Source organism: Penicillium macrosclerotiorum (genome assembly GCF_028827735.1).
Source record: "Penicillium macrosclerotiorum strain IBT 26536 chromosome Unknown utg000008l_segment0_segment0, whole genome shotgun sequence".
Lineage (NCBI taxonomy): Eukaryota > Fungi > Ascomycota > Eurotiomycetes > Eurotiales > Aspergillaceae > Penicillium > Penicillium macrosclerotiorum.
Genome location: NW_026643087.1, coordinates 197,744 through 211,852, shown reverse-complemented (window position 1 = coordinate 211,852; position 14,109 = coordinate 197,744). Strand labels below are relative to the sequence as shown.

Here is a 14,109-nt window from a genome sequence, read left to right as displayed (position 1 = left end):
GGACGACAAGGGAGGATTCGGTCTCAAGCAGCAACACCCAAAGTCACGTGATATATCTCATCGGATGATGGGATATCGCATCAAGCGATGCGAACGGATCGCAGCAGGCGATGCGACGGACTGGATATGTAAGGACACTCGTTAACCCACTTTTATTTAGTTCTTCGCGTTGATTTATACATTGTTACTTGAGAGACCTACCTATCAATCTTGGTTACTTGATTCTTCCACAGTACGATATAAGGACACACCCACAACTAGACCTCGGCACGACCCTCAGCGACCCTCATTTTCATAAAATTCAGACGCTTTTCCTAATTAGCATTTCTAAATCTACTTAGTCATCTAAATAATTCATAATTTCCTCATATTTCCTCCTGTTTGCTCAGTTTGACCACCCGTGGGTCACCCGCCGAGGGTCACCAACAACTAGGACGAACACTTAGTAGTAATTCCATAACTACTTTGTCGACTAACTAGGCGCTCTTCAACTGCATACGTCTTCGGTCTACTCAGTACACCCGAGCCCGTGTAAGGCCTCAGCGACTCGGCAACGGTACGATTGCGAAAACCCCTCGTCGGAGAATCCACAGCGGGATTATAGGTACGTATAAGACATACTATACACTCACGGACAAGTAGTGCGTGATAACAGGTTATGCTATTCAAACGAAAATTATAGTATAGAGCGTCCTATTTTATTAATAACTATTTTTAGTAATAAATAGCTACTTTGAAAAGCAGAAACTAACCCAATAAGCTATTTGATAAGATATTAATAGTATTGTTGTACTATAGCCGCTATGTCTAGAAGACATATTTAAACTGCTCGAGGTCTTCTAGTTCTTTCTCTTGTAATTCTACAGAATCGCTCAAGATCAATAGTCGCTTAAGGCAACCTTTTATAACTTTCGATCCAATCCAGTACGCTATGTCTGACCCTTCTAGAGGGCCGCGGGTCTATCCAGACGCTGTGTGGATGAATCCGAGAAGAAAATACGTCTACTTCTCGGATATTAAATGGATCATGCACGCTTCTGACAAAACACCGGGTGTCGAACCAACGTATGTACACGAGCGTCCTCATCCACAAGAGCTTATATATATTGGACGGTCGAACTTCCGCGAAGACTTTGCATTGGGATATTGGATCCGGTACCAATACGTTGAACTGAAATTTCAATCCTCATCGTACGAAAAATGGCTCGATAGATTAGTTGACCAAGGGTATGTGGATTATGATATAGAGAAAGCAACCCGTATAGCGAATTGGAGACGAGAGCACGGGATTTGACTGCATCACTAACTGAAAAGACTATGGTTAACCGCGCAACCATATCAAAAACCAAATGGTATTGGTCTTCAGATCAAAACCACAAATTTTTGCGGTTTGGTTACGGTCTGCAACTTATGACCGTATTGTGACACTCGAGATTCTATGTAATTTAGATCGCCCATAGATAGTGAATCGAAGTCTCGTGACTGGGAGGAGAGTAAGGTTGAAGAGCGCCGGTTGCGCGACTTCTTCCTCCTTTCCCTCTCCAGATTCGATATTTTCCGTCTCGAAGCGCTCTTCTCCTGAAGATCTGACTCTTGTCACAGCCACCCCCGGAAAAGGTTCCAACGAACCAAGCATGCTGGAGCGATAGTGGCTCGCTGTTAGAACAACCACATTTAATGTCCGGCCGGAGTAACATTAAATGTGCTTGTTTGATAACACTAGTCGTTGTGCCTAAAAAAATAAAGTAAATACCTATGTTCCTAAAAAGATATCACCTTCTCTATATAATTTAGAAGAGTATTTTAAAAGGCCACTTAAAATTATTCCTAGTATTATAGCGAATAGAGGATCTCTATTCTTAGGGAACACACCTGGGCAGCTACACCCGATATCTTATATACGTATACTTCAATATTAAATTATTGTCCACGTTCCCAAAGTGGTCGATTTCCAAAACACTTGATTGATCTTTATTCGGTCTCTAATGAATCTCTAATTGACCTCAATCTCTTCTGCCAGCTTCTCAACATCAAGCACATCCAACGGCCATCCGTATGCCGCGGTGAATTCTGTCGCCAGCTGGACTATTTTTTTCACCAGTACAAACGAATTACCCATCCCGAGAGCAGCTTTAATGTGACTTCGCGACTGCCTCGAGGCCCCACTGGCAACTATCGCAGATGCAATGAACAATTCCGTTTCCCGGGGTTGCAGCCCAGCGCGGAAAGATCCTCCGACATTGTAGCCCCATACGACGAGCGATATTCCTTGTCCTGGATGAGGTCAGCATGAGGCTTATGACTGGGTGCATAAATGGCTAGTGGAGTGACATACTCATCTCAGGAAATCCAATTGAAAGCATATCGCGAACTTCATTATTATTGACACCACGATAGGTGTTAACCACAACGTCCTTGCCCGTGAGGAGGAGAGAATCCACATCAATTGGATCGCTTTGAGAATCAGTTAGCAAGCGCCTTTTGCTCCTTCCAAACACTAGCCAATCGTACCGAAATGTTTTCTTTGCAATATGTTCCAAACCGTTCTGTTGGAGGACGTCCACAATCCCCAGGCAAGACGGGACGACCCACGGAACACCCACAAAGGCGTAGATTGCCATGACTGACTCGCGCATTTGGTAAAACACAGTCTCCACCGTCGCAGTATCCAATCGCAAGACAACGAATTCTTCAAACATCTTCGGTACGAAGTCGCCCCGATGGGCGCCTATGAGTAGAGCTGCCTTTGCGTTCTCATTGCCAGCTGGGGAGATAAGATTTTTTTTTTTTTTTTTTTTTTTTTGAAAAACAAGATGGCAGCCTGGCTTACTAGGATAGCGTAGCTCAATGTTGATGATTCTGCTGGCAGGACGGCCTGTAGTTAATCCAGGAATCTCTCCACTATCCCGGGCGAGTACGGGAGAGCACCTGGCTTGATGTTGGTGGTAACATACTTCTTTTCGAAGTCAGACTGGGCTTCGGTGGATGTCATAGCACTAGAGTCTGGCGGCAAGGGAATCAGTGAAACACATGGGCTCCTGTATATTTATGTAAACCCGCAGAAAATTCCCCGCACTGTGTATCATGATTGTGGTGCGGTAGACAAATCTGGTCTCGGATTGTGGGGGAGAGAAATGCCGGCTCGGCCGACTTCGATGATACAATCAGAACTCCATAAACACCCAACTCCTTCCTTCGATGGAATGGTTCATGGCACAGCCGAAGACCAAGAAGTCATGGCAAATCCTCCTCCTAAGATACTAGTAATTGGATGTGGCCCCGTCGGCCTCTTCGCTGCCCACCTCCTTGGCCGGCAAGGCATCCCAACACTGATTATCGACAAACACGCCGATCGACGCGGCCAGCCAAAAGCCCACGCGCTGAACCCCCGTTCTCTTGAAATATTTCGACAGGCTGGTCTTGACGTGCCATATCTCCGCACCATTAGCAATGACCCTCGGCATGTCGATGTGGTTCTTTTCGTGGATAAGTTTTACGGCTGGGAGTATAGAAACCTGACCTACGAGAGGCAATTTGACGACGTTAAGGACTTAACACCTGAGCCATTGTTGAATATACCTCAGCCCGCAGTGGAGGAATACCTGCTCTCCGAGGTTTCCAAGCTCCCCGCTATCTCAATTTGAAAGGGTGTCGAGTGGTTAAGCGCCGAGCAGTCACCTAGGGACAAGGTTATTTCTAAGCTACTGGACCGTGCTATCCAGCAGGAATTCTCCGTCGAAACGGCTTATCTGCTCGCTTGCGATGGTGGCCGGTCGACGTTGCGAAACAAGTTCAACATCGGCTTCCACTCGATCGACGGGGGACCAGGATCCGAGAAGCATCATGCCACTGTGCATTTCCGAGCCGAACTGCCGGGGGAAGCGAAGCGGCATCCTGTTCTTCAATATGCAAGCTCGTGGGGTGCATGCATTTATTCGCTACGGCGAGGATGAATGGGTGTTCGTTCGGCGATTTGGTCCTGCGAAAGAGTCCGCGACCGACTTTAATGAGGCCACCTGCCATAGCATCGTGCAGGAGGCACTCGGCAAGACAGAATCTATCCAGATTCTCAGCATTACCATATGGCAATCCTCAACTCGAATTGCAGACAACTATCACCGGTGGTCTCGGAGTCAACACTGGCTTCGCAGATGTTCACAATCTCATTTGGAAGCTTGATGCTGTTCTACGGGGGTTCGCCTCTACCAAGCTGCTCGAAACGTACGAAGCGGAACGGAGGCCCGTGGCGATCCAGAATGCTGGGCAGAGCTCTCTGAATGAAGAAAGGATGGACCAGCTCGGCGCGTGCATCAACCCTGGCGGCGTGGGACAGGAAAAAGAGCGACTTACCGACCCCACGTTCCAAAAGCTTGTGCAGGAGGGTGTGCAGCTGAATGCGCCGCATTTCGACTCCTTAGACCTACAGCTAGGCTATGTCTACGGGCAGCCCAGGGATGCGGAAAAAAAGCATCTCGTGCTTCCAAGCCGCCTTTACAAAGGGTGCTCGACTTCCGCATATTTACATTGATGAAGCAAAGAAAAAATCCGTTCTGGACTTGGTGGATGGCTCCAAGTTCGCCATTTTCTCGCCTACTCATGAACTGTGGTCAGACGTGGAGCAGAGTATGGACGATACTATCAGGGCATGGGTCAAGCCCATAATTCTGGGCCGAGACTTTGACGTGAATGCCGGCGATGCAGAATGGCTCCATCGGATGTTTGCCATTGGCCTCACTCGTGTGGTTCTGGTCCGCCCGGATCAGCATATCGCGGGGTTTGTGGAGTCGGGCTCGGCCTGCCACGCCATGCTGCGGAAATTGTTCCAATAGACCACTTATACTCTATTCATGCATTGAAACCCCCTCCCCCCCCCCCCCCCGGCCGGATTCTCCGTCGCGTTCGCGATGTTGTTGTCCCCGCCGGAATGTGTGCAGGAGGGAGATAGATTAGAGCATGAGTAGCCCAATGAGACCTTTACTATTTCAATTTAAACGCTGTCGGCCAAGGCCATTTCACACTTCTCCAGAATTCTTCCCGTTTTGAATCTGCCCTCCACTATACCTATACTCGGTGTCAGTCACCGTACGTCTCGTGATTACCACCCAAATATGTCCCCCACCAGCAAGCCCGCCCCCCGCCCGCCGTCTCGTCACCGGCCATGATGCTACCGGCCAGGCAGTCATCCTTGCCGACGATGTTCCCCCCACCGGTCCCCGCCCCCGGATGCTCCCCCGAAGAGGCCGTCTTGCACCAAAGCACCGTGTTCTGGTCCACAAAAACGTTCCCGAACGATAACACCTCAAGTAACTTTCTGGATGGGACGCTCCAACCTCCACCGTCGGCGGAAGTGTTCTCCGCATGGTGGATTTCGCACCAGGTCTTTCTAGCCCCCTGCACCGGAACCCTGTCGCTCGACTACGCGGTGCTCCTAAGCGGGGACTATGTGGAGGTGGAGCTCGACAACCAGGTCTGCGTCCGCTTGGGACCGGGCGACGTATTGATTCAGAGGTGAACAATTCATGCGTGGCATAATTGAGGAAAGCAGTGGGCAAGGTTCTTGTTTGTTATTGATGGATGCAAAGCCGGTCGTGGTGGGAGGAAAACAGTTAGAACAGGCAGCATTGTAGATAGAACAGAAGTGGCCGCAGAGAAACTTGGCCTCTCTTGGATTTGTCAACTGTTGAGGCGTTCGCAGGGTGATTGCTACTATAATAAGAGAATTATATACAACGTCATGAACCAATTACAGCCCCATAGCTGTGAGCAACTGCCCCAAATCAACGGGTTGGTACGGCATTCGATTCCAAACATTGATCTCCTCCGCAAGTTTGTATACTGCTCGCACTGCCTCTGGCGAATTCCCCAGTGCGAGTGTCGTTTTCCCATGAACGGTCGCCGATCGCGTCGCTCCAGAGCCTGCAAGAGCCGCCGCAAGTATCAGCTCTGTTTCGTGCTCCTTGAAAATCCCCGTATTGGTCGTACCGACGTGGCAATAGTCTTCGGCTTCAGTCGAGAAAGAAACGAATTTCGCGGCTAGCTTAGTATCAGTAAGGCTCCATGTATTATCGGTGTTCAGGTAGTTATCGCGATTTTTCATGTTCATAGTGTAGATTTTCGTGAAAACTCCTCTTCCGAAGGCTCCCTTCTTAGCTAGGGATGCCTCTTTATAGCCTGAGCATCTTGGCATGTAGTCTTGCATCCGCCAGATAGGAGAAAAAACATAAGTCCGGGTATTAACATAAATCCCCTCCATTTGACCATGTTCCCTGCTATCGACGACAGCTGCTCGCATCCTGTCATTTACCGCAATCTCAGCTAGCTGCGGGTCATAGCTTCGGTGATTCGGGTCCTAGGTATGCAGCTGTTTTGGTAGCAAGCGGGCGTTGTCAAATTTCACAACAATATCCTTTCCGGGCCAAACAGCGCCGTAGACGAAGTTAGCTAGCGGGGCTGTCTTCGCGCCGATATGGCTATCGCTCTTGTCGTGGAAAAGGTTTCCTATAATCTCAGCTACTTGTCGTCCGCAGAGTATATAGTAGCTTTTATACATAGGGAAAGAGAGAAGGCCGTGAGCTTGTTTGAGAGGTGCCGGGTCCACTGGCACTCGATCAGCCGAGATGTCACCCTGGGTATTGAAATCGAGGGGCCATTTTTGTCCCCTTTCCTTATTTAAGAGCTGTCTACACAGAATCTCCACCTATTCATCGGTCGGGGCGACATTTGATGGCGGGAGCTTCTGAAGCTTGCCGTTATCGAACACTGGCTTTTCGCGATATACCGGGAACTTATTAAGAAGCTTCTTCTTATCGTCTTTCGGTATGCCTCGCACGTTTAAGATCAGGACAGGGCTTTCGGGAGTCCACACTTGTCGCTTAGGCGCCGCGCGAGCGCGTTCTCGGGAGTCATCAAGCTTCCTCTGTCCGTCGTAAAAGTCTTCACGCGAGTCTCTGATCATTCCGTACCGTGCTTGATCACGGTCTTTACTTCCCTTCTTTTCTATGGAGCTTTCGCTCATCTTTCTCTTCGGCATTCTGGCGGGGGATATGGAAATGATAGCAATGATGTTGGTAAAATAGTAAAATGTCACGCTTAAGGTGAGGGTGAAGTGAGGGATGTAAGTCAGGGATATGATAGAAGGTAAGTTAGGGATGTGACAGAAGGTAAGTTGATAATAGAGAAAAATGTGAGGGATATGATGAGGGGAGTATGATTGTGGGGCTGGCGACCGGAATAAGGGAAAGATAAGAAACGTGATAATGACAAGATGGGGTAAATGCAAAGGAAGGATGAAATGTAAAGGATAAGATATAAACATGAAGGGATTCAGCTATTCATCCGCGGGTAGCTCATCCGCCTGTGATGCTTCAAATTCCCGAATCAGCTCTTCTGCTCCGACAGCTTCGTCTGCTGTAACCCAGCAGTCTTCCTTAGCTGATTGACTAGCCCAGCGCACTAGGTTGTATGTGCGATAATTGACTGCTCCGTCCCGGCGTAGCCGTCCAGGTGCCTTGCGGACTTGTTTCGCCAGAATCCTCTCAACGTTATATCTTGTCTCGTCAGGGAAACGCGCGTCGAAAGTGGGTTCGGGGCTATCCGCGGGTTAGCAATTCCAAGGGTCTCGGTCTCGTGGTACCGCTTCAAGATGTGCGACACTGATTACAGGGTGGATTCCCCAATGTGGGGGCAGATCAAGACGGTACGCGAGTTTTCCGATGCGCTCTTTGATTTGAAAGCGTCCGATATATCGCTGGGCAAGCTTTCTTAGGATGTTTTGGCGGTTCGCCACTATATCATAGCCCGTTCCAAGCTTGATATATACCCAATCTCCAACACGGAAGTGTATCGCTTTCTGGTGCTTATCGTAGTAGCGCTTCATAGTCATCGCGGCGAAAGATAGCGAATGCTCAGCATCCAGCCTAGCTGCGAGGGTATCCTAATGTCCGTTGGTAGCCTAGCGGACAAGATTCCAGGGCTAGCGAAGTTCCACCCCGTATAGAAGCATATGGGGGGAGTAGCCAGTGCTACGCTTTTAGGAAGGGTTCAGAGCTATTTGCAAAGCCGAAAGCATATCGGGCCATTCAGCAATCCGTCCAGGATGCGTAGCTACCTAATGCCGGGCGGCGGCCTCGATAGTTTAATTCGTCCTTTCGGACTAGCCGTCGGTCTAGGGGTGATAAGCTGTCGAGAAGTAGAGAGCTGTTTTAACCTTGGTCCAGAATCCTTTCCACAGTCCTCGAACAAATTTTGGGTCTCGGTCAGAGATAATAACTATGGGAAGGCCCCAGTTAGATATCCAAAGAGTGTTCAGGAGGGCTTCCGCCCACTGTTCAGCTATCCAGGTTTCCCTGCCTGGAATCAGGCTGATTAGTTTGGTGAATTTGTCAGTGGCCGTCATTAGACAGTTATAGTCCTTGGATTCTGGCATGCCGAGCTGCTGGTGGGACTGCGGCATAGGACGAAGCGGGCGGAACGGTAAGCGTTGTACATCACGTCGTTCCTGTCGTCGGTTAGAGAAATCCTGGGGACGGGGGCGAGCGGTTGGCTTTTCCGCCTGGGACCGCTCTCTGGTGGCTTGCTCACGTTCCGAAACTTGGGATTGCCAATCGAGGTAGTGCTCATCAATAGCGTCCATGAATTCAGCTATCGTAGTGTCTCTCGTAGGGCGCGTAATGTCGCGGCGGAGAGAAGCTTCAATATTATCACGAATCTTTAGCAGCTGGTCAAATACATCATTATAGCCAGTGCTTTTGAGAAGCCGGAGCATATTCTGGCTATACTCGCGGGGGGTCCTGCCAGCGCGGACATCCTTCCATCCGTATTTCTCTTTTTCCATTTCTCGTAGGGCGAAGGTTCGGTCCATTTTAAACCGTTGCTGCAGCATAGCGTACCAACCATCCTCCACTGGACAGCTTTGCATCATACGTTTCTCTGCTGGGGATAGCTCGAAACTGAACCATTTAAGGGCATCCCCTTTAAGGTATGAGTGGATGTTGGCTCTCACGACGGCCTCCGATTTGAGGAGGGCTAGATCTCTCATTCGGTCAATAAAGATCTCGACGTTGGTATAGTGCGAAACATTTCCAATCATCTGGACACCTTCCTTATCGTTTATCTTTGGGTCAAAGAATCCGATGTCGGCGGCTTTCCATGAGCTGTCCGACCGGGCTAGCTGGCCAGGCTCGCCCTGGCGACCTTGCTCGCCGGCTGGTCCGCGTAGCTGCGCGCGTACGCCAGGATCAGTGAGCGCGTCAACTATCATGCGACGGATATCCTCGGGGGTAAGCAGTAGCTGCTGCTGGTTTGTGTTATCACCCATGCTGTGCGAATGCGTAGGGGGAACAGGGGGTTGGGGGACAGAAGCTTGAATAGCTAGGGGGGAAATGCCTGATAGAGGAATTGGCGTTCCTCCTCCGAGCCGGTGGGGCGGAAAAGCTGTCTCGGCGCGCTTGCGCTCTGATGAATATCGCGAAATTGCTGAGAGCGTTGGGCCGCTGGTGCTTCCTGGGATATAACAGCTGGTGGAGTCGCGGGTATGGGAGTAGGGCTAGCGGGAATGGGGGTAGGGTCGGCGGCTTGCGCACTCGCTGCTCGACGACGTCGAGGGCGTCCTAGTGGGCGTTCCGGATCGTCAACAGCTGCGGGAGGGAGGAAACCCTCCAAGGAGGAAGGTGTCTTCGACAGGAATTCAGAGACCGCTCTGTTGATGGACGGCCTGTCGATTAGCCAGTCCGGGGGAAATGTCCGGCAGAAAGGCAAGGCGGTGAATAATTGCGGGCGGTGAGCTAGGCGATCCGTGCACGTGTGTCGGAGTCGAAGTCAGCTGACCAAGTAGGGAGCAGGTGGTCGCACGAGTCCAGGAAATTTCGAAATTGATAGGCGAGCTCGACTGCGCGCAGCAGTCCAGCCATCCAGCGACAGCGGCAAAGCTTTCAGAGAAACCGCCGAAGCTTCCTGGAGGGCGTTCACTGATAGGGTCGATGGAATCTCGATTCGAAACGATGAGAGAGGGATGATTGGTGGGAAGGGGGTGAGCAGCGGAGCTTAGTGGGTCCGGGGGCGCTTTTTCAGCCGAAAAAGGCGCTTTTCAGGTGAAAGGAAGGGGTGGATGAGGTGAAAAAGAGGGTATTGATCTTTTAAAACAAAAACTCCCAGGGATGATCTCCCTGGTCAAAAATTTTCTGGGTTTACTACCAATTGGTGCAAGCGATGGTGTTATGTGTAAAGATGATGTCCGTATTCCCTCATGAGAGGTCATGATAAGCTAGGACTATTACATAATCGCCATCCAGTGGCAACAGAACCGGAGAAGTATAGTAAAGGTAGTTTATTTCAATAACTGAATCTCGAAGAGATTTAGCTCAGAAGAAAGGGGCAATTCTCTTTCTATATCTGTCGTCATTCCGCTGTTTGCCGAAGGTATGACGATAAAGGAGTCCGATTCCAACCTGTTGTTCCCTGTGAACATATATCGTTATGCATACCATTTGTACCCGAAGTCGGCCGGAATAACATCAAGTATTATACATTTGGTTGTTCCATAGCATTAACGATCTCTCGACAAGTTTTCTGCCCTGCGCGTTCACGTCCGCGCCCTTGTCTAAGAGCAGTTGGACAATCTCTTGATCGCCCCTCCAAGACGCGGCTTGGAGAGCATACGCCACCCTGCATGTTCATGTCCGGGCCTTTTTTTTAAAAAAATCTCGTGCAGGCCCGACAAGCCCTTCGAGACAAGCATAATAGAGCTTGGAGCCTCGCGGTGGACCAGGTTCAGTCTCCCAATACCTATCGGCCTGATACAGCCCAGTCCATCGTTGAAATGTTTCCTCCGTTTCTAGGAACCTCGGTGTCATTTGAACTATATCCCCAGAGCCATAGGCTAATGCAGCATAGGCTGTCCAGATCTTCACCGCATAGCGTGCTATCAGGAATTTCCGCTTGATCTCTTTACTATTCCCGTTGATGTCTGTGAGGTAAGTTAAGCACGTCCTAGTGATGCAAATGCTAGCAGACGTGATATGACGAAAAGGTGGGCGAGGTGTAACTCTTTCTCGGCGTTATGAACAATTGTCACTAAGCTGGGACAGTAACCCAGCATATCATTGTCGCAAAATAATCCACGCTTGGTATTGAAGCCTTCCGACTTCGGTATTCGTCGCTATCACTTCCTTAGCCTCGGCCAGAGTCAGCGGTCGCTTAGAGTGGACTGCGAATTGAAGGAGGCGTATCGCATCGTTTTGGAGCTCTGTCAGAATACCTTTCATTATGCGATCGTATGTCTCATTAAGATTCACTGGCAAAGATGCAAGAGCCGCCTCTATAGCTGCCTCATGACGGCATCGAGCTAGGTTGTCTAATTGACAGAATGCCCACCTGAACCTAATTTAGGCGTTAGCAATCTATCAATTTATTGATTGAACCGACGATTTCTTGCATCCCGTCAGCTCCTTCGCCAACTTTTTTCCGAATTTTCTGAAGTCTCAAGGAGATCCCGGGATAAGGCCTTCTCTGTAAAGTCACGTCGGGAAATGAGTTGTGCCGAGACTCACAAACGGACATCGGAGTAAAACAAACTGCCTATCAAGCTAAAGACAACTTTCTTCCCCTATCAAAGTGGGAAACATCGCCATCAAACTGGAGTTTAGGTCGACCGGTAAGTAAGTGGACATAGACCAACTCTGGCCTGGACACGTAATCTTTAATCCTTTCGAGCAAATCATGCCTAGTTTTTGATTCATCCAATGCGTCCACAACAATAAATATCTTCCTCTTCGCTTTGAGCATCTTGAAAACAACATCCCAGAGCGCCGTTGTCGTAGGTTGGTCGCTGCCATTCCTGTGTACCTGAAAGGAAGCATCAATATGAGGCGGAGTCAACCCCGCCATGGTAAAGTTGGAAAGCAAGCGATCGCAGCATGCCGTCTAATGTCTGTTTTGCGACGTCGTTAAAGTCAAAGAAGAAGCTAAGGGCAATACTGCCGATTTCCTGCGCAAGATGATCAAGTACAGTTGTACTGAGAACCGACTTTCCACATCCCGCGAGACCGTGTAGCCATAAATGTTGACGTGGCCCCGAGTGCCACGATTGGAAGACGTCGTTTTCGAGTAGCCACACGCCTGTCCCCTCATGGCGGAGCATCCTCGCACGGTTGGCGCTTGAAGATGGATCCGGTGGGTAAAGCCAGCGCTTGATTGTATCGATATGAAGGCTAGACCTGATGGAATCAGTGGTGGCTTTTGTTACGACTGTTGTCTGTAGCACGCTATCGATCTGCTGTTGGACTAGTCGCAGTCATGACTCATGGTGGGTTTGAAGATCATTTGGGATCATATAATTGCTTGTCTAAGTATGAGCGAAACAAAACTGACCTAATTGTAACACTTTCAACGCCCTTGCGGTCTCTTGGACCTCCGTAGCCGGCACATACGCCAGAAGCTCCTTAGCATACGCAGCGGAGGTCGCCGAGGCGTAGCGTTGCCATCGATCGTTCTTATGAGAATCGGCGTAGTCGGAGATCCCCCGGGTTACTAGACAGGGAAAGTGGTCCATCAGGCCAGAAGCTTCCATCTCAAAACAAATACAATCCTCGCCAAGATCAGCAACAATCCGATCGCGCGCAACGGTGTCTGTGACGAGCGTGTTCCCGGATGCGATGGTCCCGTAGTGGATATCGGGATCGGGAGTATCTCGAGGATCGCGTTGAATCTCATCAGCCATATCGCAGCCCCGACAGTCCGGGCCGGAGACGTGATCGCAGGAAGCTTCCAACAATCGGTCGTTGTCGAGCATAGCCGGAGCTTTGCTTGGATTTCTTGCTCATCTTCGGGTTCTTCTCTTCTCTAGCATCCCTTGAAGGAAGTAGGGAGCCTTGGAGTCTTTCCGCTCGTGATACGCCTGGACGCCCGAAAGCGCCTTGAGGAGGACTCTTGGAGGCCGTCCGAGACAGCCTGTACGTTCACGTCTGTCGCCAGACTTTGCAATGATCAAGTCGTACTGACAGACACCGCCCGTGGTCCCAGAGGGCTGGCTCACGACAATGTCACCTAGTCGAATATCGCAGCCCTCGTTGGGACGAGTGATGCCGCCACCTATACCCACCAAAAGACCAACCCAAATGGATAGCAGAGAGGCAAGCCGGTTCGCAGCTGTGGTCGCGGCCGAGGTGGTTCCATAGTCTCCAACAGCCAAAGAGGCAATCATGATGTTGTGGTCTCCCACGCGACCCCACATATAAACGTTGGCATCGGTTTGGTGTCGAGTAAAGCCTGTCAGGGTTGCATGTTCCTCATTGAGCATCGCTTCTGCCGCGGCTCACTCGATGTGGAGAGCAGTCATCCCGGCGATCGCATAAGAATCGGGGCTGTCGAGGGCATTTGGGGATGCCATTGAGTGAGGCAAGCTCTTGAGGCTGTTAATATGCCGAGTGAGAGAATTTGGTCGTGCGGGTGTACTTCTTCGACGAGGAAGCTGAAGTGATGCCGTCACCAGAGGCGAGGCGGGCGAGTTGTGTCTGTCGGATACTGTTCATCGCAGCCAGCCCAAGGACGCAACCTTGTCAGTTGCCACTCTGACTAGCGCTATCACCCACAGAACTGTCCAGCTGGATTTCGCCCTGCACTTGTTGCATCGCCCTCTGGACGGACAGGGGCAGGCTGAACATAGCCAGGTTGAGTCAGCCCACAATAATGAGTGTACCTGACACACGCACGTTGGGGGGTTTTCTGTGGGCGCCTGCATGCAGAGCCCCCTCGACTGGCTGAGCGACCTGGTTTGGGGGGTTTTGAGGGGGGTAGTCATGCATCACAAGAAAACACCTCCAGTGCCCGTCGAGGTTAGGATCCGACAGGTGCATGTCCCAACCCTGGATGTCCGGCGAGGCGCTAGCCACGTCGAACGACTACTTTGCTAGTTCGCAGGGGAGCAGCAGCTTCGGAGATATGACTCCATCTCGAAATTGATGCCCGGGATCGGACTCATATATTATTGTTAATGACATCACGGCGTTGGTACGAGCTTGTTCAAACGGCGGCAGAGATGTTGCTAACGTGCCAGGACGGCCAACTAAATTGCTCTGCCTGCTTTGCCTGCTCTGCCTCCATGATTCCCTCCTT

General features: G+C 50.4%; 13 protein-coding genes across 13 annotated transcripts; 3 read left to right on the top strand and 10 right to left on the bottom strand.

Annotated features, from left to right (window-relative positions):
• Positions 1-2,318: 2,318 nt before the first annotated feature.
• On the bottom strand, positions 2,319-2,699 carry N7462_008278 (uncharacterized protein; the record flags this gene model as incomplete). Its single annotated transcript, XM_057079993.1, has 1 exon — positions 2,319-2,699. One exon carries the CDS (start codon positions 2,697-2,699, stop codon positions 2,319-2,321), a length of 381 nt encoding a protein of 126 aa, XP_056930321.1.
• A 267-nt stretch (positions 2,700-2,966) lies between these two features.
• N7462_008277 (FAD-dependent oxidoreductase) lies at positions 2,967-3,953 on the top strand (the record flags this gene model as incomplete). Its single annotated transcript, XM_057079992.1, has 2 exons — positions 2,967-3,614; positions 3,648-3,953. Coding segments are annotated over 2 exons (954 nt in total), but the record flags the coding sequence as incomplete, so codon positions are not given.
• A 53-nt stretch (positions 3,954-4,006) lies between these two features.
• On the top strand, positions 4,007-4,829 carry N7462_008276 (uncharacterized protein; the record flags this gene model as incomplete). The annotated part of the gene is made up of 2 exons (XM_057079991.1): positions 4,007-4,474; positions 4,500-4,829. 2 exons carry the CDS (start codon positions 4,007-4,009, stop codon positions 4,827-4,829), a joined length of 798 nt encoding a protein of 265 aa, XP_056930319.1.
• Positions 4,830-5,194: 365 nt separating this feature from the next.
• Positions 5,195-5,512, top strand: N7462_008275 (uncharacterized protein; the record flags this gene model as incomplete). The annotated part of the gene is made up of 1 exon (XM_057079990.1): positions 5,195-5,512. One exon carries the CDS (start codon positions 5,195-5,197, stop codon positions 5,510-5,512), a length of 318 nt encoding a protein of 105 aa, XP_056930318.1.
• Positions 5,513-5,743: 231 nt separating this feature from the next.
• On the bottom strand, positions 5,744-6,097 carry N7462_008274 (uncharacterized protein; the record flags this gene model as incomplete). Its single annotated transcript, XM_057079989.1, has 1 exon — positions 5,744-6,097. The coding sequence occupies one exon, from the start codon at positions 6,095-6,097 to the stop codon at positions 5,744-5,746; it is 354 nt and encodes a 117-aa protein (XP_056930317.1).
• Positions 6,098-6,697: 600 nt separating this feature from the next.
• N7462_008273 (uncharacterized protein) lies at positions 6,698-7,030 on the bottom strand (the record flags this gene model as incomplete). Its single annotated transcript, XM_057079988.1, has 1 exon — positions 6,698-7,030. The coding sequence occupies one exon, from the start codon at positions 7,028-7,030 to the stop codon at positions 6,698-6,700; it is 333 nt and encodes a 110-aa protein (XP_056930316.1).
• A 297-nt stretch (positions 7,031-7,327) lies between these two features.
• Positions 7,328-7,882, bottom strand: N7462_008272 (uncharacterized protein; the record flags this gene model as incomplete). Its single annotated transcript, XM_057079987.1, has 2 exons — positions 7,328-7,552; positions 7,634-7,882. 2 exons carry the CDS (start codon positions 7,880-7,882, stop codon positions 7,328-7,330), a joined length of 474 nt encoding a protein of 157 aa, XP_056930315.1.
• Positions 7,883-8,285: 403 nt separating this feature from the next.
• Positions 8,286-9,316, bottom strand: N7462_008271 (uncharacterized protein; the record flags this gene model as incomplete). The annotated part of the gene is made up of 2 exons (XM_057079986.1): positions 8,286-8,323; positions 8,401-9,316. The coding sequence occupies 2 exons, from the start codon at positions 9,314-9,316 to the stop codon at positions 8,286-8,288; spliced, it is 954 nt and encodes a 317-aa protein (XP_056930314.1).
• Positions 9,317-10,670: 1,354 nt separating this feature from the next.
• N7462_008270 (Pfs NACHT and Ankyrin domain protein) lies at positions 10,671-11,095 on the bottom strand (the record flags this gene model as incomplete). Its single annotated transcript, XM_057079985.1, has 2 exons — positions 10,671-10,963; positions 10,984-11,095. 2 exons carry the CDS (start codon positions 11,093-11,095, stop codon positions 10,671-10,673), a joined length of 405 nt encoding a protein of 134 aa, XP_056930313.1.
• Position 11,096: 1 nt separating this feature from the next.
• N7462_008269 (NACHT nucleoside triphosphatase) lies at positions 11,097-11,556 on the bottom strand (the record flags this gene model as incomplete). Its single annotated transcript, XM_057079984.1, has 2 exons — positions 11,097-11,350; positions 11,418-11,556. The coding sequence occupies 2 exons, from the start codon at positions 11,554-11,556 to the stop codon at positions 11,097-11,099; spliced, it is 393 nt and encodes a 130-aa protein (XP_056930312.1).
• A 298-nt stretch (positions 11,557-11,854) lies between these two features.
• N7462_008268 (Pfs NACHT and Ankyrin domain protein) lies at positions 11,855-12,787 on the bottom strand (the record flags this gene model as incomplete). The annotated part of the gene is made up of 2 exons (XM_057079983.1): positions 11,855-12,279; positions 12,367-12,787. 2 exons carry the CDS (start codon positions 12,785-12,787, stop codon positions 11,855-11,857), a joined length of 846 nt encoding a protein of 281 aa, XP_056930311.1.
• A 27-nt stretch (positions 12,788-12,814) lies between these two features.
• On the bottom strand, positions 12,815-13,294 carry N7462_008267 (Pfs NACHT and ankyrin domain-containing protein; the record flags this gene model as incomplete). The annotated part of the gene is made up of 1 exon (XM_057079982.1): positions 12,815-13,294. The coding sequence occupies one exon, from the start codon at positions 13,292-13,294 to the stop codon at positions 12,815-12,817; it is 480 nt and encodes a 159-aa protein (XP_056930310.1).
• A 15-nt stretch (positions 13,295-13,309) lies between these two features.
• Positions 13,310-13,658, bottom strand: N7462_008266 (uncharacterized protein; the record flags this gene model as incomplete). The annotated part of the gene is made up of 2 exons (XM_057079981.1): positions 13,310-13,518; positions 13,571-13,658. 2 exons carry the CDS (start codon positions 13,656-13,658, stop codon positions 13,310-13,312), a joined length of 297 nt encoding a protein of 98 aa, XP_056930309.1.
• Positions 13,659-14,109: the final 451 nt, after the last annotated feature.